This window comes from Castor canadensis, chromosome 11 (assembly GCF_047511655.1).
Source record: "Castor canadensis chromosome 11, mCasCan1.hap1v2, whole genome shotgun sequence".
NCBI classification, from domain to species: domain Eukaryota; kingdom Metazoa; phylum Chordata; class Mammalia; order Rodentia; family Castoridae; genus Castor; species Castor canadensis.
In genome coordinates, this window is record NC_133396.1 from 55,673,765 (window position 1) to 55,695,623 (window position 21,859).

The window sequence follows — 21,859 nt, forward strand, 5'->3', positions numbered from 1 at the left end:
TATTCAAGCTCCACTCTAGATCTACTGAGTCAGAAACTCTGGGATGAGACCCAGGAATCCAGGTTTTAGCAAACCTTCTGGGAGATTCTCACACACAATCAAGTTTGAGAATACTATATTAGAAAAGGTTAGGGTTCTCAGAGGATAGGGCTCAAGTGTAGGATACTAGGAGTTCCCCATTGTGGGGTATCCCCAGACTCAGTGTTCTAAATGTCTAAATGACATTTCCGTCATTAAAAAGCATGGGATGTGCAATGATATAAATGCATGAAATGCCACTGTGCACTTAAAAGTGTACATTATAGAGCCTGGAGTGTGGCTCACTGGCCTAGCATGCATGAGGACCTGGGTTTGAACCCCAGCACCACCGAAAATAAGTAAATAAATAAACACTATACACTTAAGTGTGGTTGAGGTGATAAATTTTACATTAGGTCTATTCCATCATAATTTTCAGAACATTATTTGAAGGCTAAGACCAGTCCTCCCCTCTACTGGCCTTCCTGATCACTATTTGCTGCTAACAACAGAGCTAAACTGAAGCCTGAACTGGGGTGGGGGTGGGGGTTCCTTCCTTCCCACCAGAACATCCATCTGGTAGCCAAGTGGCTCAGCACCTTGGAGAAGAAGCTAGAGGAGCACAGCAAGGACAGCCACCCAGAGTTCAGAGTCTTCATCAGCGCCGAGCCTGCACCCTCCCCTGAGGACCACATCATCCCCCAGGGCATCCTGGAGAACTCCATTAAGGTCACAAATGAGCCTCCCACAGGCATGCATGCCAACCTGCACAAGGCCCTGGACAACTTCACTCAGGTACTTCCTGGGAGGGAGGGAAGAAGAGAGCCCATCTTACAAAGAGCTAATTGGAATTGGGAAGGGAGAAGAGAGTGGACCTAGGTTCAGGGAAGGGTGCCTGCTGGGCTATGCATCAGTGCCAATGTGGGAGAAGAGTTCTCCTGTGTGAATGGCCTCTGCCCTCTGTCCACTCTGTACAACCCAGCTCCTAATTGCCACATGTACCTGAAGGAGTCAGGTTTGCAGCCTTTCCTTAGCAAGAGATGTGAGGACGCTTTCTGCAAGTCTGCCGAGAGCTAATATTCCACAGTGGAGAAAGGCATGCTGCCATAAATCTAGCTGACAAGAACACTGGATCGCGTACTTACTGGCAGGGTAATGATGCTCTCATTCAGATGGCGTCACTTACCATCTGCATGCACCTTGAGTATCAATGGTTCCGATGATCCAGGGGGCAGGTAGTAAGAATCTGGAATTGGAAGGTTGTCTTAATGTGTGGTCTGTGGACCAGCGGCACCAGCATCACCTGGGAACTTGTTGGAAGTGCACATTCTCGGAGCCTACCGAACCAGAATAAAATAATCATCCTCAAACAGCACAGCTATTAGGGAAACAGGAATAAGAAAGAGATCAGGTCTGCAGTTCATCCTTTATAAGGTTAAAATGCACCTCTGAAGGAACACGGTGAATGGACATAAAGCAAGACCCTATCTCCAAAATAACCAACACAAAGAATAGGCTGGCAGAGTGGCTTAAGTGGTAGAGTGCCGGCCCAGCAAGCATGAGGGCCTGAGTACAACCCTCAGTATCATCAAAAAAAAAAAAAAAAAAAAAAGGAAGAAGAAGGGACCAGATTTGATGGTGCACCCCTGTAATCTCAGTTGCATGGGAAGAGTAAATAAGATGATCACAGTATGAGGCCAGCCTGGGGGCAGAAGTGACACCCTACCCAAAAAATAAACTAAAGCAAAAAAAAGCTGAGAGTGTGGCTCACATGGTAAAGTGCTTGCTTAGCTAGCACAAGGCCTTGAGTTCAAACCCCAGTACTGCCAAAAAGGAAAACAAAAAATAAAACAAACAAACACCCAGAGTCTCAGAATACGAAGGCATGGTATTCTTGCTACTACACTGCAAGAATTTTTATTACTGGGAATGCCAAGACTCATGCTGTAGAGTAGTTAAAGCCAAGGCCAGGCCCGTGGTGGCTGCCCTGTTTGTGAAGTAGCACCTACAAGGGCTGCAGCTCAGGCCTCCTTCATCTCTCAGGGAAGTACCATTTCTTGTTGCTTCTGCCTTGAGAATTCCCACGTTTCTGAATAGGGGAGTGCACCAGGAGGCTGAGGCCAGGAAGTTTATCTTAAAGTCCATCCACCCATTGAGCTTGGTTGGAGCCTAAGGACAAGCTTCTGGAAGCTGACAGGGATGTTTTCCTCTCTGATACCATCTTAGAATGACACCAATCAGTCTTTGGTTTCTTAGGAGCTGTGCTCAAAGTCATAGTCCCAGATGGGTTATCCAGGAAATTGAGGTAGGCCATCCCACGGGATAAGTGCTCCAGCTAGCCTAACACAAACCACGAAGCCTGCTGGCCCTTTGGGGCCTAGCTTAAGTTAAAATTTGGTGAGGTCATCCCCTCTTTTACTCCCCCCTTTCTAGCCCACCTCCAAAAGCCAGTGTTATCTGGAACACAGAATGGAGGGACACTACCAGGAAATTTAAGATAGTTTAGCTTGGAGTTTTTGTTAAGAAATATCCTGTCCATTGCAACATGGGACAGAAGATTGGGTACCTCTTCTTTTCTTTTTTTCCAAACAGACTTTGATGAACCTCCAAGGTGCTCTGAACCAGAATACAAAAGTTAAAACGTATAAATTTGAGCTGGAGGAGTGGCTTAAGTGGTAACATGAATGCCTAGCAAGCATGAAGTCCTGAGTTCAAACTCCACCACCACCACCAAAAAAAAAAAAAAACAACTTGTAAATTTTCTAGCTTTTATATTCCAGATAGGGGAATCATACACACTTAAGTTTTAATTCCATAGCCTTTTTTTAATAAAAGCTATCTTTATTTCAAGCAGAGAAGTTCTGCCCTTAAAAAGGCATTGGACTGCCCAACACAAAGTGCTCACAACACCATTAGCTGTGCACTTAAAATGGAGAACATGATGAATTGTATATATGTTTATTTTATCACAAATTTTTTAAATAAAAAGTTGGAGTAAGGAAAAGGCATTAGGATGAGGTTAGCTTTGCTCTGCTGGCAAATCATAGTTAGCTTTCCTATACCGAGGGTCTTAGGCAGAGTTAGGAGGACAGCAGATCGTCTCACACCACAAACCTCCTAATCATATAATTTATTTACAACTGCAATCGCTGCATCCTCTCAGACTCCCCATGGAGCAGTGTTCTTGGGCATCTCTCCCTGAAAACCTGATGTCCAGTCTTGGTCACTGGGCAAGTAGGATATATATCCCAAGAGATGTTGTTTCTTTCTGGCTATTCTGTCCCAACTACAGGTGCCTTGTTTGTCATTTATGACCGCCTTTAGTAACTTGTTCTGGAAAGAGAGATGGGTTGTGAGGAAAGTCATTATTTACAAGAGTTTGAATTGCTCCATTCTGCTTCCATGAGTGCCAGAAACAGTGGCCTGTATAACATTCACCGTGTTCCTTCAGAGGTGCATTTTAACCTTATAAAGGATGAACTGCAGACCTGATCTCTTTCTTATTCCTGTTTCCCTAATAGCTGTGCTGTTTGAGGATGATTATTTTATTCTGACTTTTATGAGTGTGTCACTGTTGACCAGTTTGGGCATTTCAATGTAAGATTTCTTATCTGTGCTTAAAAGCATTTTTCGGCAAGACCCAGTTTTTTTCAAATGTGTAAGAAGTAACAAATGAAGCGTCCTACCTATCTATAGAGAACAGCTCTATCCAGAAAGCATTTATTAAGTTTTTGCCTGTACAAGGCATAGCCTTATCTTCTGCACTACCTCTGACCTTTTCATCCCTGCTTTTGTGGCAAACATGGTGCCCAACCAAGGCACCACAGGCCCCATAAGCCCAGAGAGGTAGAAACTGTGTCATGGGCTCTCCATGGAAAAATCAGACCTACCAGAATCTCATTCTGCTCCTGCCCATGAGAATAGACCAATTCCTAGAAGAAATGCCAAGACTGAACCCAATTAATTAGTGGGAGCTTGGAAAGTGCCTTTCTTGGGCTCCAGCTGCCACATCTTGCTCCATCCTGAACAGAAAGGATCTCATTCACAGCAAATTGTTTTTAATTTCAAATAATCCAAGGGTTCCTGCCTACTGCCCTTCAAAATGGAGGCTTTTCCCCTCTCTGTCATCACCACCATTCCCCTCAGCAACCCCAAGCATGATGTCATTGGCCCCCTCTAAACCACCTCCTGCTTCTCTTTCCTTCTGCCTGTCACTTCCTTCATCCTTTCTTCATGAGCTCCAGCCCCACATCTCATGCTCTGCAGCCAGGACCCCTTCATACTCTTGCTTCCTCAGTGTCATGTCCAGTTGCCCCTGTTCAGATTTGGGGAGCAGTGAGGAACATGGGGAGAATATGACCCTTTCTTACTCTTGTGACTCTGGTTCTTGTCCTCTCCTCATTTCAGGTAGTGTTCAGAAACCAGGAGCTCCTCAGTCGCTTGTATAGTACTTACACTCACTAAGGTTCCATGGAGGGCAAGAAAAGCATGGTGGGAAGGGAAGGTTTAAAGGTGATGCTGTAGGAATCCCGACTCTAACCCCAGGGCACCGTGACTAATGGAATAAGACATTCCCATAGGCCACTATTAGCAATGCTAAGCCAAGCCCTTTTTTATATGAATCTAAAGCTTAACTCAAATGCTAACCTAAAACTCAACCCCTCTGCAAGTCTGCCTTAAGCCCTGATCCCCAACCAGCCTCAGGTTAGACCACAGTCATCTGGTTGTAGATCAAACTCCAAACAGGATGTGAGGAAACTGTGTCCAGCATGGACTTCAGTGGTAAACCCGCCCTTACCTGCCCCAAGTAAGGGAAGCTGTGTGTCAACACTGCAAGTGATGCTCTCCTTTCAGGACACTCTGGAGATGTGTTCCCGGGAGACAGAGTTTAAGAGCATCCTCTTTGCTCTTTGTTACTTTCACGCGGCGGTGGCAGAAAGACGAAAGTTTGGGGCCCAGGGATGGAATCGGTCCTACCCCTTTAACACTGGGGACCTCACCATTTCCGTGAATGTGCTCTACAACTTCCTGGAGGCCAATGCAAAGGTAAAGGAAAGGGGTGCAGGTGTAGGTCAGGAGGGCCACCAGGCAGCATTCCCACACAGAGGAAGGGGAATGTGCCCCAGGGAATGTCTACACCGAGCACAAGGGGAGTAAGGAAGTGTCAACCCCAAGACCAGACAAAGGCTGAGGAAGACTGCAGTGAGGTCAAAGTTAAGGAAGCTCAGAGACCTGGGCAAGTGACAGTGTGAGTCAATCCCATGTGAATTCATCCCAAGACTCACCAGATCACCTGCATGCACCCAAAGCATGGCAGGTGGGCTGTGGACTGGCGGGAAGAGTCCCCACATTTAGCTGTGTAAGTAAGCAATTTAATTTGCCAAGGATTCAGAACTTCTCTTGGGGCACACAGCTCCTCACATGGATATGGTTTGCCACAATTAAAGAAAAAACAAATTCTTGCATCCCCTGACTCCTTTTCTCATTTGGCAACTCCAATTCAGAAAAAAAGTTTATGCTAACAGTCAGCATTCCTCTGAGTAAAAGGCTATTCACACCACCAGGATCTAGTTCATGAACCAAACACAGCATCTACATGGCCACCACCTCTTTCTGGTGGAGAAAATCAAGCAGACTCAGATGCCCTGACATATTCTTCTACCTCTAGCCCCTGGGTCCCAGAGAGCCCAGCCCCCCCAATAATCGTCATCCTGCCATTTGTTGGATTCCCTCCCTAGCTTTCACCCCAGTGATCTTGTAAGCTATATTTCATTTATTCTGGACTTTCAAAAGGGACAATTAATTAATTTGTCATCACTGGCAGAAATTTTGAAAAATACCCTGGTTCTCACTTTTCTCCATTTGTCACCTATTTAAAGGGCTTCTAGGAAGATCCTGACTTCATTGTCACAGTTAATGACCATGAAAGGGGGATGGTATATGTTTGAAGGGGTTGGCACCTTACCTATCCTCAACATTTGACATAATTCTTCCAAGCATTTACTGAGCTCCAAAAGTATGCTTAATGCCATTGGACAATAGGGGGGTGAAGATAAAAAAGACATTTCTCTTAATCTCAAGAAGCATCCTATTCTGTGATGGTACGGGTATCTTCCTTCTTTCTTGCCCCCGTCTCTCAGGTGCCCTATGATGATTTGCGGTACTTGTTTGGTGAGATTATGTACGGAGGTCATATCACGGACAACTGGGACAGGAGACTCTGCAGAACCTATCTGGAGGAATTCATTAAACCAGAAATGTTAGAAGGGGAGCTGTCCTTGGCTCCAGGATTCCCACTCCCGGGCAACATGGACTACAGTGGTTACCATCAGGTGAGGCTGTGCTCTGTGCTCACAAGGGATCCTGTTATTCCTGCAATACATTCTGCGCAATCCTAGATGCAGGCTGTGGGCTTCAGGCAGGGACCAGGGAAGAACTGCCTAAGAACCTGAGCTGACATCGACTTTCATTCTCTTCCCAAGTTTGCTCTGTTCGACCTTAGAGATACAGGATTTCTAGCCTTGAATGAATAAAACTGGTTAACATTGAGGCTTTGAGATACTTTTTCTTTCTTGATGTTTAATTCAGTCATACCATTTTTTGCTCTTTTTTACAAATAACCTCTGGGGCAGTTATTTGCTTATTTTCATTCAGGATATTGACCAAGCCATTATTGATAGTACAAAATTTCAGGTAAGAAGTTAGAGAACTTCTGGTAAAGTCTGTCAATGATTCGATGTATTTTCTGAAAGATTGATCCTGGAGCTGGATCACTCACCCCTCCCATTTCCTGTCGGTTGCTAGGAATGGAGGCAAGCACATCCACACTCTAAGAACACAGCTCTCAGGGACACTTTTCTTACTATTAATTCTAGTTTTTCATCTAGAAAACTGCATTTATCACTGCAGTTATTTTTAGAGCATTCAGCTTTGCCTATTTAATTTGCCATGTAAAATATATTAACAGATAATTTTTGGAAATTTTTTATTTTTGGATTTTTTAACACACTTTAAGGAACTAAAACTTACCAAAATTGATACCATATTTAAGGGCAAGATTGGTCATAGAATACTAACTATAAGCTTTTAAATTTTTTTAATTCATAAAATTTGAGAGGATTAATAAAAAATCATTTGATCCAAGAAATCGTGCCTATGAGAAGAAATAAAAAAACATAAGACTCCATGGAAAAGAAGAAATTTTTTAACTACCTTTAAAGGCCTAGAGGTTTTATCTAGGCAAATAGTGCGAGAGCGCCTCCTAGTGTCCATGTGATAACTTCACAAGAGGCTGAAGCAGGTTGGATGGGCAGTGAGAGGCATCCTAGGCAGGTCTGTTTCTGGGAACCAGCAGTAACATGGTTTATGCATTTCCTTATGACTCAGGTGGACTTTCCTTTGTTCACACCTCCCTCTAATATGTCAGCTAATAGATGGTTGTAAGCCATCAGCCCAGGGTCCAGGCGTGTGCTGCCTGCTGGAGGAAGTACAAAGATAGATGTGCAAATTTGTCTTTAAGAAATGAGCAATATTTAGTTAGACTACATGCATCTGCTTAGAAGAGTGAAGCCCTGAGTTCGAACCCCAGTAGTGCCAAAAAATAAAATAAAATAAACCCAACTATCTGGAGAAGAAAGTGGTCCTTACAAACTGGGCAGGGTTTTTCAGGGCCAACTGTGGCAAGTAGAACTAGCCACAAAAATGTGTTGGAGTGACAGGCTGTTTAAAAACTTTAACTTGAGAATCATGGGCATCGAAGAAGGAGAAGAGGTGCAAGTGAAGGGAATGTGTAATATATTCAACAAAATAATAATGGAAAATTTCCCAAATCTAGAGAAAGATATTCCCATACAGATGCAAGAGGCCTCCAGGACACCAAACAGACCAGATCAAAATAGAACTACTCCACGACATATCATCATTAAAACAACAAGTTCAGAAACTAAGGAAAGAATATTGAAGGCTGTAAGAGAGAAAAAACAAGTAACATACAAAGGTAAACCCATCAATATCACAGCAGACTTCTCAACAGAAACATTAAAAGCAAGAAGAGCATGGGGTGAGATCTTCCGGGCACTGAATGAAAATAACTTCAACCCCAGGATACTCTACCCAGCAAAGCTATCATTCAAAATAGATGGAGCAATAAAAGTCTTCCATGATAAGCAGAAACTAAAACAGTATGTGACCACAAAGCCACCATTACAAAAGATTCTTCAAGGGATTCTGCACACAGAAAATGACACCCAACTTAACCATGAAAAGGCAGGCAGCACCAAACCACAGGAAAAGAAAAAGCAAGACAGTAGAGAGTAACATCAAGTTAGGTACACACAATCAAACCTTCAAACAACTAAGACAACTAAATGGCAGGAATCACCACATACCTATCAGTACTAACGCTTAAAGTTAATGGACTTAATTCACCCATCAAAAGACACCATTTGACAAAATGGATTAAAAAAGAAGATCCAACAATTTGTTGCTTACAGGAGACCCATCTCACCGACAGAAATAAGCATATGCTTAGGATGAAAGGCTGGAAGAAGATTTACCAAGCCAATGGCCCCCAAAAACAGGCAGGAGTAGCAATACTTATCTCTGACAAAGTAGACTTCAAACCTACATTGATCAAACGAGATAAAGAAGGACATTCCATACTAATAAAAGGGGAAATAGACCAAAAGGAAATAATAATCATCAATCTGTATGCACCCAATGTCAACGCACCCAATTTCATCAAACATACCCTGAAAGACCTAAAAAGCATATATAAACGCCAACACAGTGGTTGTGGGAGACTTCAACACCCCATTATCATCAATAGATAGGTCATCCAAACAAAAAATCAATAAAGAAATCCAAGATCTAAAATATGCAATAGATCAAATGGACCCAGTAGATGTCTACAGAACATTTCATCCAACCTCTACACAATATACATTCTTCTCAGCAGCCCATGGAACCTTCTCCAAAATAGATCATATCCTAGGGCACAAAGCAAGCCTCAGCAAATATAAGAAAATAGAAATAATACTATGCATAATATCTGATCACAATGCAGTAAAAGTAGAACTCAACAACAAAAGTAAAGACAAAAAACATGCAAACAGCTGGAAACTAAATAACTCATTACTTAATGAAGAATGGATCATCGATGAAATAAAAGAGGAAATTAAAAAGTTCCTGGAAGTCAATGAAAATGAAAACACAACCTACCGGAACCTATGGGACACAGCTAAGGCAGTCCTGAGAGGAAAGTTTATAGCCATGAGTGCATATATTAAAAAGATTGAAAGATCCCAAATCAATGACCTAATGATACATCTCAAACTCCTAGAAAAACAAGAACAAGCAAATCCCAAAACAAATAGAAGGAGAGAAATAATAAAAATAAGAGCTGAAATCAACGAAATAGAAACCAAAAAAACCATACAAAGAATTAATGAAACAAAAAGTTGGTTCTTTGAAAAAATAAACAAGATCGATAGACCCCTGGCAAACCTGACTAAAATGAGGAGAGAAAAAACCCAAATTAGTAGAATTAGGAATGCAAAAGGGGAGATAACAACAAACACCATGGAAGTCCAGGAAATCATCAGAGACTACTTTGAGAACCTATATTCAAATAAATTTGAAAATCTAAAAGAAATGGACAGATTTCTAGATACATATGATCATCCAAAACTGAACCAAGAGGAAATTAATCAACCTGAATAGACCTATAACACAAAATGAAATTGAAGCAGCAATCAAGAGTCTCCCCAAAAAGAAAAGTCCAGGTCCTGATGAATTCTCTGCTGAATTCTACCAGACCTTTAAAGAACTGATACCAACCCTCCTTAAACTGTTCCACGAAATAGAAAGGGAAGGAAAACTGCCAAACACATTTTATGAAGCCACTATTACACTTATCCCAAAACCAGGCAAAGACACCTCCAAATAGGAGAACTATAGGCCAATCTCCTTAATGAACATTGATGCAAAAATCCTCAACAAAATAATGGCAAACCGAATTCAGCAACACATCAAAAAGATTATTCACCACGACCAAGTAGGCTTCATCCCAGGGATGCAGGGGTGGTTCAACATACGAAAATCAATAAACGTAATAAACCACATTAACAGAAGCAAAGACAAAAACCACTTGATCATCTCAATAGATGCAGAAAAAGCCTTTGATAAGATCCAACATCATTTCATGATAAAAGCTCTAAGAAAACTAGGAATAGAAGGAAAGTTCCTCAACATTATAAAAGCTATATATGACAAACCTACAGCCAGCATTATACTTAATGGAGAAAAATTAAAACCATTCCCTCTAAAATCAGGAACCAGACAAGGATGCCCACTATCTTCACTCCTATTCAACATAGTACTGGAATTCCTAGCCAGAGCAATTAGGCAAGAAGAAGGAATAAAAGGAATACAAATAGGTAAAGAAACTGTCAAAATATCCCTATTTGCAGATGACATGATATACCTTAAAGACCCAAAAAACTCTACTCAGAAGCTTCTAGACATCATCAATAGCTATAGCAAGGTAGCAGGATATAAAATCAACATAAAAAAAATCACTAGCATTTCTATACACTAACAATGAGCAAACGGAAAAAGAATGTATGAAAACAATTCCATTTACAATAGCCTCAAACAAAATCAAATACCTAGGTGTAAACCCAACAAAAGATGTGAAAGACCTCTACAAGGAAAACTATACACTTCTGAAGAAAGAGATTGAGGAAGACTATAGAAAGTGGAGAGATCTCCCATGCTCATGGATTGGTAGAATCAACATAGTAAAAATGTCGATACTCCCCAAAGTAATCTACATGTTTAATGCAATTCCCATCAAAATTCCAATGACATTCATTAAAGAGATTGAAAAATCTACTGTTAAATTTATATGGAAACACAAGAGTCCACGAATAGCCAAGGCAATACTCAGTCAAAAGAACAATGCAGGAGGTATCACAATACCTGACTTCAAACTATATTACAAAGCAATAACAATAAAAACAGCATGGTACTGGCACAAAAACAGACATGAAGACCAGTGGAACAGAATAGAGGACCCAGATATGAAGCCACACAACTATAAGCAACTTATCTTTGACAAAGGAGCTAAAAATATACGATGGAGAAATAGCAGCCTCTTCAACAAAAACTGCTGGGAAAACTGGTTAGCAGTCTGCAAAAAACTGAAACTACATCCATGTATATCACCCTATACCAACATTAACTCAAAATGGTTCAAGGATCTTAATATCAGACCCCAAGCTCTTAAGTTGATACAGGAAAGAGTAGGAAATACTCTGGAGTTAGTAGGTATAGGTAAGAACTTTCTCAATGAAACCCCAGCAGCACAGCAACTAAGAGATAGCATAGATAAATGGGACCTCATAAAACTAAAAAGCTTCTGTTCATCAAAAGAAATGGTCTCTAAACTGAAGAGAACACCCACAGAGTGGGAGAAAATATTTGCCAACTATACATCAGACAAAGGACTGATAACCAGAATATATAGGGAACTTAAAAAACTAAATTCTCCCAAAATTAATGAACCAATAAAGAAATGGGCATGTGAACTAAACAGAACTTTCTCAAAAGAAGAAATTCAAATGGCCAAAAAACACATGAAAAAATGCTCACCATCTCTAGCAATAAAGGAAATGCAAATTAAAACCACGCTAAGATTCCACCTCACCCCTGTTAGAATAGCCATCATCAGCAACACCACCACCAACAGGTGTTGGCGAGGATGCGGGGAAAAAGGAACCCTCTTACACTGTTGGTGGGAATGTAGACTAGTACAACCACTCTGGAAAAAAATTTGGAGGCTACTTAAAAAGCTAGATATCAATCTACCATTTGATCCAGTAATACCACTCTTGGGGATATACCCAAAAGACTGTTACTCCAGAGGCACCTGCACACCCATGTTTATTGCGGCACTATTCACAATAGCCAAGTTATGGAAACAGCCAAGATGCCCCAGCACTGACGAATGGATTAAGAAAATGTGGTATCTATACACAATGGAATTTTATGCAGCCATGAAGAAGAACGAAATGTTATCATTCACTGGTAAATGGATGGAATTGGAGAACATCATTCTGAGTGAGGTTAGCCTGGCCCAAAAGACCAAAAATCGTATGTTCTCCCTCATATGTGGACATTAGATCAAGGGTAAACACAACAAGTGGATTGGACTATGAGCACATGATAAAAGCGAGAGCACACAAGGGAGGGGTGAGGATAGGTAAGACACCTAAAAAATTAGCTAGCATTTGTTGCCCTCAACGCAGAGAAACTAAAGCAGATACCTTAAAAGCAACTGAGGCCAATAGGAAAAGGGGAACAGGTACTAGAGAAAAGGTTAGCTCAAGAAGAATTAACCTAGAAGGTAACACCCACGCACAGGAAATCAATGTGAGTCAATGCCCTGTATAGCTATCCTTATCTCAACCAGCAAAAACCCTTGTTCCTTCCTGTTATTGCTTATATTCTCTCTACAACAAAATTAGAAATAAGGGCAAAATAGTTTCTGCTGGGTATTGAGGGGGGTGGGAGAGGGAGGGGGTGGGGGCAGGGGGGAAAAATGAACCAAGCCTTGTATGCACATATGAATAATAAAAGAAAAAGGAAAAAAAAATTCCAATTTCTTCCTCCAGGTGTTGTGAACCCTTTAGGTCATGGCCAAGCTTACTTCCTCCTACAGTCCAACTCACACGTTCATTTTGTGTTCGCAAACCCATGAATGTGTTTCTTTGTCAGCCCTTAGATAAACTGAGGGACAAGAGAAAGAATTTAAAAGGGAGAGGGCTGGGGTCCTAAAAGAGCTTGAGTAAAGATGCCAGAGAGGGATTCATACTTTTGAAGGACCATGAGAAGCTCAGCAGGGGCACGAGAAGGAATAGGACAGAAGATGGATAATGTCATCTGAGCCTCTCAAAACAAGAGGTGGCCATAGTGACCATGGCGGTTCTGGGAAACTTACTGGAGTGAGACATGCTGTCAAGAGCAGGCTGGGCATGAAGAAGAATGAAATCCTGTCATTCGCGAGTAAATGGGTGGAACTGGAGAACATCATTCTGAGCAAGGCTAGCCAGGCTCAGAAGACCAAAAATCGTAGTTCTCCCTCATACGTGGACTTTAGATCCAGGGCAAAAGCAGCAATGTTGTTGGACTTGGGTCACGCGCTAAGGGGAAAGCACATATGGAAGGAATGGGATAGGTAGGTAACACAAAACTTGAAAGTGTTTGATGACCCCACTCCAGAGGAACTAATACAGTAACCTTAAAACGACAGAGGTCACTATGGGAAGGTGACGGGGAAGCAGTGAAGAGGTCAGGTAGAGATGAATCAATTCGGGTTGTAATACACTTGTGCGTGGAAGCAATGCTAGGAATCTCTCTGTATAGCTATCCTTATCTCAACTAGCAAAAATGCTTTGTCTTTCTTATAATGCTTATGTCTACTCTTCAACACAACTGGAGAAAAGGGCAGAACAGGTTCTGCCTGGAAGCGAGAGGGTGGGGGGAAAGGGAGGGAGCGGGGGCAGGCGGGAGAAATGACCCACACAATGTATGCACATGTGAATAAATGAGTAAAGAAAAAAAGAGCGCAGGCTGGGGAACGGGATGCGCACTGCTGGGAGGGATGTGCTTAAGTCCTCCACCAGGGTTGGTGAGCGTGTACCCTGGAGGACCCTGCAGAGGACAAGCCACCGTGGGAGGCTGAAGACACGTCTTAGTTGCCTCTGCAGTGAGCTTGCTCTTGATTTCAGTACATCGATGCCGAGCTGCCCCCAGAGTCGCCCCACCTCTATGGCCTCCACCCGAACGCGGAGATTGGCTGCCTCACCCAGACCTCGGAAAAGCTTTTCCGCACCGTGCTGGAGCTGCAGCCTCGGGACAGCCACGCCGCAGACCGAGGTGGCGCTACAAGAGAGGAAAAGGTGCGTGGTGGGACAGCTTGAGGACACCCTGGGGAGCCCCGGGATTGTAGCACATCATCTTTCTGCTGGCTGCAGTGGCCATACCCAGCATCGATGATACAGACCCGAGGCAAGGCCAGTCAACCTTGAGATGCTGGGCTTTCACCGCCCCCGCCCCAGTCACGCAAAACGGCCTCTGGTTGCGTCCTACGATGTTCCTGCCATTGGGTTTTTTGCCAGGCCATCCAAAGTCAGTTTTTATCCCACTTGTCTGGCAAAGTGAAGAAATGCCAGGGCTGAACAATGGTGATTTGGGAACTTCATAATTCTTTGGCAAATTAAGAGCTGCTTCTCTACCCCTCCTCCCTCATTCCACCAACTGGATACCCCTTTGGATAAGCACGCTCATGGTAAAAAGGGTCCTTCTCTTGGTGTGAGTGACTTCTAGACACAACACGACATCTCTGAACACACAGTTAAGGACTTATGCCAGGGCCTCCTGAAGTTTCAGGAAGGTAGAGGACAGTTATGGAGTAGAAAGGCAGACTAGGGTGAGGTATGGACTTGAGGACTCAAGGGCACGGGGCGGGGGGGCCTGCTCCTGATCGGGGGGCCGGGTAGAGTGAGCCACCAGTGAAACTTTTGGTGAAATTTTTCCTAGGACAAGCTCATTCAACCTCCAAGAAATCTAAGCTCACAAACCCACATCCACCTGGTGGTACTTCCTGGGTCTCTTTAATTAAAGATACTGTTAGCTTTATAAGGAGACACCCCTAAAAAAGTAAGGGTTGGGAAACCTGCGTGGTTACCAGGCACTGATTTTCAAACAGCAACCAGATTGATATTAAAAGAGTTGGACTTTTGCTTAAGGGCATGGAGTGGTGTCATTAAAGCAGGAGTTCTCAAATTTTGTTGTTTTCTTTGTTGTTGGGTTTTGGCTGCATGGGATTTGAAGCCAGGGCCTTGCTCTTGCTGGGTGGGTGCTCTACAATTTGAGCCACGCCCTGTCCCTTTGATTTCCTTTTTTTTTTTTTTTTTTTGTAGGGTCTCATGTTTATGCAGCCTGGACCCTGACCGTACTTTTGTGTTGTTGTTGTCTGGTTTTGTTTTATTTGGGGTACTGGGCTGTGAGCTCAGGGCCTCTTGCATTCTAGGCAGGTGCTATACAACTTTAGCCACACCATTAGTTACTGTTCTCCTGTTTACACTTCCCTGTAGCTGTTTTAACAGGCATGTGTAACCACGCCCAGCTTTTTTATTGGTTGTGATGGGGTCTCGCTAACGTTTTGCTCAATCTCAGCCTCCTGAGTAGCTAGGATTGTAGGTGCGAATCACAGTGCCCAACCAAGATTTCTCAATCTTTTTTTCTTTTCTTTTTTTTCCTTTTTTTGGCAGTACTGAAGGTTTATCTCAGTGCCTTGTGCTTACCATGCAGGCGCTCTATTGCTTGAGCCATACTCCAGCCCTTTTTGCTATGGCTATTTTGGAGAAAGGGTCTGGCTTGGACCTCAGTCCTTCTATTTTATACTTCCTGCTGTAATTGAGATTACAGCTACACACTACCATGCCCCACAATTGGTTAAGATGTTAAGATGGGGTCACTAACTTTTTTTGTCTGGTTGGCCTAAAACTGTGATTCTTCCAATCTCAGCCTCCCAAGTAGTTAGAATTATAGGCTTGAGCCACCATATATGGTTTATGTTTGTTACTTTTGAGGTCAGGTCTCATTTTATGCCAAGAATGACCTGGACTACGATTCTCCTATTTGTACTTCTCTGTAGCTGGGATGACAGGTATTTGCCACTGTGCCTAGCCATTGGTTGAGATGGGATCTTGCATACTTTTTGCCCAGGTTAGCTTTGAATCATGATCCTCCAGATCTCAGCCTCCCAAGTAATTAGGATTATAAGCATGAACCACCGTGCCTGGCTTCAATTTTTAATATGCCTAAAAATGAGCTAGAGAGCTTGAAATTCTGATTCTGGGGGATAGGAGCATAGCTCAGTGCATGCCATGTGCAAGGTCCTGGGTTCTATCCTCAGTTCTGGAAAGAAGGGAGGGAGGGAAGGGAGGGAGGGAAGGGAGGGAAGGGAGGAAGAGGAGGGAGGGAAGGAGGGAGGGAGGGAAGGAAGAAAGGAAGAAATGAGGGAGGGAGGAAGAGAGGAAGGGAGGGAGGGAGAGGGGAGGAGGAAGAAGGAATCTATTCCCTTGTCCACATTTCCATGAGGGTCACAGAGGTGACAGCTAGCAGTCTGCCACAAAGTTCAACTCACAAGTATACTTTCTTTCTCAGACCTCATGAGCTCATTTGATTAACTGCTTGGCCCCTAGTGGCTCTGTTGGGCAGATGAATCTACTGTGATCAGGGGTAACTGACTGCCATATCAAAATACCACAGGATGGGCAGCTTAAACAACAGAAATTTTATTTGTCTTAGATCTAGAGGCTGGAAGTCCCAAATCATGGTGTAGGTAGGTTTCATTTCCCTGAGGCTTCTCTGTGTTTGCAAATGGTCACCTTCTCGCTGTGTCCTCAAATGGCCCTTCCTGTTGAGCCCTCTTTCTTGGTGTCCACATTTCCTCTTCTTATAAGACATCAATAAGAATGGATTAGGACCTTAATGGCCTAGTTTTAATTTAAGCTCCTCTTTAAAAGCCTTATCTCCAAATACAATCATTTTCTGAAGAACTGGGATTGGGATGTCACCATATGCATTTGGAGGGGACACAGTTCAGTCCAAAGCCGTGGGCTGCCATGCCCCCTTAGATGGAAGCTTTCCTCCTTCCCTAGTGGAGGAGCAATCTGTCTCCCCCACTTAAATCCTTTCATTACTGGATTTCTTTAGTGTTGAACAACCAGCCAGTCATCTGGAGGAAAAAAAGCAAGGTCCCTCACTCCTTTGATCAGGGTCTATTTCAGATGGCCCAAATATTTAATGAAAACCTCAAAAGCCTAAAAGACAGCCTGAGTAAATACTGGTATAAGCTTGCAAAAAGGAAGGCATTTTTTAACTTTTCTTAAAAATTCAGAATCTGTAAAAAAAAAGATTGGTAGAGTTCAGTGCTTAAAAAATGCAGAATGTCTGCGAAGCAAAAATTGCTATGAACAAAGTCCAAGCCAAGCAAGGAAGGCCTATTTGCAACACAGACCCTGGGCAGTAGCCAGATTTCTTATGTGTGGAAAAAAGCTGAGAGAAGGGAGGAGGGAGAAAGATAAGCGCAAATGAAATCCACATAAGAAATACAAATGGCCGATAAAAATAGCAAAACACCCCCAACAGTGCTCCTTCTTAAAAGAAGCTAAGCAAAATACCATTTTTTACCCAATGATATGTATTTAAAAATACGATAATATCAGTGATAACAATGTAGGAAAATAGACACTCTTGTCTCTGTTGACAGATGTTTAATGTGTAGAACAATTCGACAAAAGCTACCAAAATTCAAAATGTTTGTATTTTTAACTGATGGTACTATTTTCAAGAAATTGGCCAGTGGAAACACTGAGAAGTACACACATTTTATTTTATAAATATATATGCAGGTTATTTATAGCAGTATAAATGGTAGATCAAATATTTATCAATAGGGGAATCATAATAAATTATGGTATTTCAAAACAGTGAAATACACAGTTAAAAAAATAAGTCAAATTTATAAATTTATATGCGGTAACAAGAAAATGTGTTCAAGATTTATGGGGCTGAGGATGTATGTAGCTCAGTGGTATAGTGTTTGCCTAGTGTGCATGAGGCCCTGGTCCAATCCCTAGCACTTCTGGGAGGAAAAATGATTAATTATAAGGTAGAAAAAGCAAGCTAAAAAAGCTGTGTGTAATATGATTTTAAGAAAGAAAGAGAGAAAAACCACATGGTAGACATGGTAGATGAATGGATGGATGATGATTGAAGGACATCTACAAGAATATAAACAAAATGACTAAGAATTTATCAGTGTTTTCCCCCTTTTCGGGAAGAGTCAAGACTATGGGAAGGTTTTGCTTCTAATATCAAATATATCTGCAATATTTGGATTTTCTGGTAAATAGTATAAAAAGCAGAGGTGTTGCTTGTAGAAATAAAGTAGATCACATTCTTTGGAACTCACTCCTCTAATTAGAAGGGTGCCTGGGGTTCCCTGAGCTAGAGAGTCATGTATGCATGTGTTGACCAGCTCCTTCCCTATGCACCCTCTCTAGTCGCAGGCCTCCAAATCCTTCCTGGCCTGATCAGAGACAGGATGGGACTCTGCATCCCTATATTCGATGTATTTTGGAGCAATCTTCTCATCTCTTTGTGACTAATGTCCAAATGGCAGCTCACTGATATAGCGCTGCTTCTTCAAATTCCACCCCAGAGACAGAAACATGATATAAATTTAGCCATTTGTCTTTAACCCTGGCTGCAGCTTTCAGGTACCATTAAAATTCCATTCCAGTTTTTGCTATGACAGCACCAGAGACCCATTTGTGATGGAGTGATGGGTTTTTGGTTTCTTTCTTTTTTTTTTCTAACATCAGCTTTTTTCCTGGAGAATGTATTGTATGTTAACAATACAAGGCAAGGTGAATATTAATCATCCTTACATTTATATAGCTCTTTATAGCTTTCAGATGCTGCCTCATTCCTCAGCTCATTTCATTTGATCTTTGCATCAACCCTGGGAGTTAGGAAACAGGAAGCTAGCAGAGAAAGGCTGTCTTGGAAATTTTTACAGATGAAAACCATGAGGCCTAAGTGACTTTCTCACGTTCATATAAGCAATGAATAGCAGAACTGTATTAACTCAGACAGGGCTTTTTGGTTGTAAGCAACAGACACCAATCTAGCTGAACCAGGCAAGGCCTAGTTCACTATATCACAGGAATCAACCAAAGAAAGGAAAGGATTAGGACCCCATGGAGAAGGGAAAGTGAACAGGCCATCATCCTTGGCTCCTTGGATCCTAGGTTTCAAACTTCCATGAAAAGATAATTTGTTGAGCCTAATAGAACAGGGGATTCTGGGCCCAGTGACCTTCCCCAGAACAATGGGGAAGATGTAATTTCTCAAAGGAGGTAAGAGCCTGCTTCTGGAAGAAGGCAAAAGAAATGATGAACAGACAAAAATCCAGGTGAGCAACATAGTCTCTAGATCTCAGCTCCCAGGATTCCAGGATGGACTCCCTCCCCATTCCCCTTCCATTCCTGTCTGCTGGCCATATGGCCTATTATGTTTGTACTTGCTTCATTTTTCTTTCTCTGCTGACAGACCTCCTGGGCTTACTCATTTGTTCCAAAATGGCAGATTCAGCCTTCAAGTGCTTGCCCTGAAATAACCCAGAATCTCTGCACCAATTCCAATTTTCCAGGAGAGAGACCCTGGTTGTTCTAATTCCCCTGGTTTAATTAGCTGACAGTCTGTGTAGGAAGAGGAATCGTGGGTGCAAGAGGAAGTTTACATGATAGATGCTCATGCCTCTTTCAGAACTCAAGATACCACAGTAGAGACTCATAGTAACATAGAACTCTGTGCGTGTGTGTGTGTAAGATATCCCTCCGTATTCATTGGGGTTGGCCCTAGGACTCCCCACAAGGGTACCAAAGTCCACAGTGCTCAAGTCCCTTACGTAAAATAGCATGGTGTTTGCATTTAACCTATGCACCTCACCATGTACACTTTGTTTACTGTGGTGCTGGGCATCAAACCCAGAGCCTCACACAGCCAGACATGTGCCCTACCACTCAGCTTCTCCCTGAGCTCTCTTGTATATTTTAAATCATTTCTAGATGACATCTATTATCTAATACAGTGTAACTGCTATGTAAATAGTTGTTATACTGTATTGTTTAAAGAATAATGACAAGAAAAATGTCTGTACATGATCAGTACAGTGTTTATTTTTTGATGCATGGTTGGTTGAATCTAAGGATTCAGAGCCGGCAGACATGGAGAGCTGGCTGTACTCACATCTCACACACACACACACACACATGCACACACACGTGCGCGTGCACACACACATGTGCACACGCACATACGCATTCAGTATAGCTGCCCCTCACTTCAGCTTCATGTGGCCCACAAAGACCGTCTTAGGCTGAGCCTACTTACGGTTTTCTACTTTGATTCCCACAGCTAACTGGGTCAGTTTCTCAGTTTTTTTAACCCCAATTCTTAGAAAAGCATCTGTGTTCATCTTTTCAAGCTGGTCACACAAGTCACAGGGAGCTGGCCAGTCTACAGGGAGAGTCCCCTGTGGACAGTCCACCCTGACCTGTTGACTCAAGCAAGCAGGCAAGAGTGTGGCCAGGGATGTAGAGGGCAGCAGGTGATGGGTGACTGGCATCTCTAGTGCCACCCTACAGGAGGATGCAGTCCTTCTGGACAGTTAGAGCTCCTCTTAACCCTGTGTTTTCTGCTGTGGGGCAGGTCAAGTCCCTTCTGGAAGAAATATTGGAACGGATGACAGATGAGTTTAACATCCCAGAGCTGATGGCCAAAGTGGACGAGTGCAGTCCCTACATAGTAGTTGCTTTCCAGGAGTGTGAACGGATGAACATCCTCACCAGAGAGATTCGGTGCTCACTAAGGGAGCTGGACCTTGGCCTAAAGGTGAGGGAGGTGCTGGGGCCATGGCTCAAATGGCAGAGCACTTGCCTATGTGGGAGGAGCTGGGTTCCATCCCCAGCATGGGGGAAGGGAGGAGTAAGGTAGTTCTTGGGGAGTGGCATAATGAAAGAGGGGAGCGAGGGACCTGGAACTCCACAGGTCCCATAGGAGGTCCCATAGCTTGTCCTATAGCAACCTAAATGTGACCAAAGTCAGGCTCTGAAAGAACCATGATATTGCACAAGCTCTGCCATTTCCCCTGAGCAGAGAGACTAGTGTTCCTCCTAACAATGAATTAATAAGAACTAAGTTTCCTTTATTCACCATGAGGTATAAAGTACCTAGCACAGAGCTTGTTTTGACTGTTTCACCTGGATGACAGGTAAAAGGGACACCTTTGCTGCCTTCCAGACACTTCAAAGAATTGTAATCCTAGGCTGAAGGTGCAGCTCAGTAGCAGAGCACTTGGGGTGGAGGGGAGCACAGAGGGAAGGAAGGAAGAAAAAAAGAATTAAAAGGATCATATTCCAGACAGAGGGAAGTGAAAAGCCAGTGCTGGAACTGACAGTGAACACTCAGGCAAGCTCTGAAGTTGGGTGTGGAACGTGCTGGTGCGCTTGTGTCCAGTTCTTGGGGGTTACATCACCACAGTCATATGTGTTTAGGAAAAATTTTGAATTTTCATGTGCAGATTCATAGAAACTATGAATCAGACTGCAAAATCTGGATTAGTGGGTTTTTAAAAATCTTTTAATTTCTTCTTACCCCCAATATGGGTGGAGGAAAATAAGGACAAAAAAACAGAAATGCGATGTTGAAGACTGACAGTTTTTGGCAGTGTTCCCAAATTCTGTACCAGCATGTAATCAAATGAAATACAAACTTCCACAGAATGATCTCAAATGTAAATAAGGACTCTGCTGTCTTGTTATGCATCCCCATTACTGTGATAAGCAGGTAGATAGTGGCAATTATCTTGAGAAGTTTTGCTGCAATTTTAGCTTATTGAATCCATGCAATTTGGTGCAGTCTATTTTCCCATTTGACTTTCAATTCATTCACTCATTTTTCTTCCAAGAGCCTTTGCTGGGGTCTTGTGTCGTGAATCACCCAGTGTGCCTGGGCACACTCCTCTCGGTGTAGTCCACATAATGCTGATTGATGAGCCCTTTGGGCAAGTTGTAGCAGTGTTCTGTGGGGGAGGACGTGAAGAAGGCTGAATGGAGTCTTCCTTTCCTAAAGGACAGTCGCCAAGAGATGAAGGGGGACACACAAATGGATGATAATGCAAGGCAGGATTCATTAAGTGCCA

General features: G+C 42.8%; 1 protein-coding gene across 1 annotated transcript in view; it reads left to right on the top strand.

Moving 5' to 3' along the window:
• Dnah9 (dynein axonemal heavy chain 9) overlaps positions 1 to 21,859 on the top strand; it is a 335,102-nt gene that overhangs the window by 299,353 nt on the left and 13,890 nt on the right. The window contains exons 63-67 of the mRNA XM_074046853.1: positions 586 to 813; positions 4,873 to 5,064; positions 6,159 to 6,350; positions 13,809 to 13,979; positions 20,368 to 20,550. Coding sequence (XP_073902954.1) covers positions 586 to 813; positions 4,873 to 5,064; positions 6,159 to 6,350; positions 13,809 to 13,979; positions 20,368 to 20,550 — 966 coding nt within the window. The remainder of the gene's footprint in view (positions 1 to 585; positions 814 to 4,872; positions 5,065 to 6,158; positions 6,351 to 13,808; positions 13,980 to 20,367; positions 20,551 to 21,859) is intronic.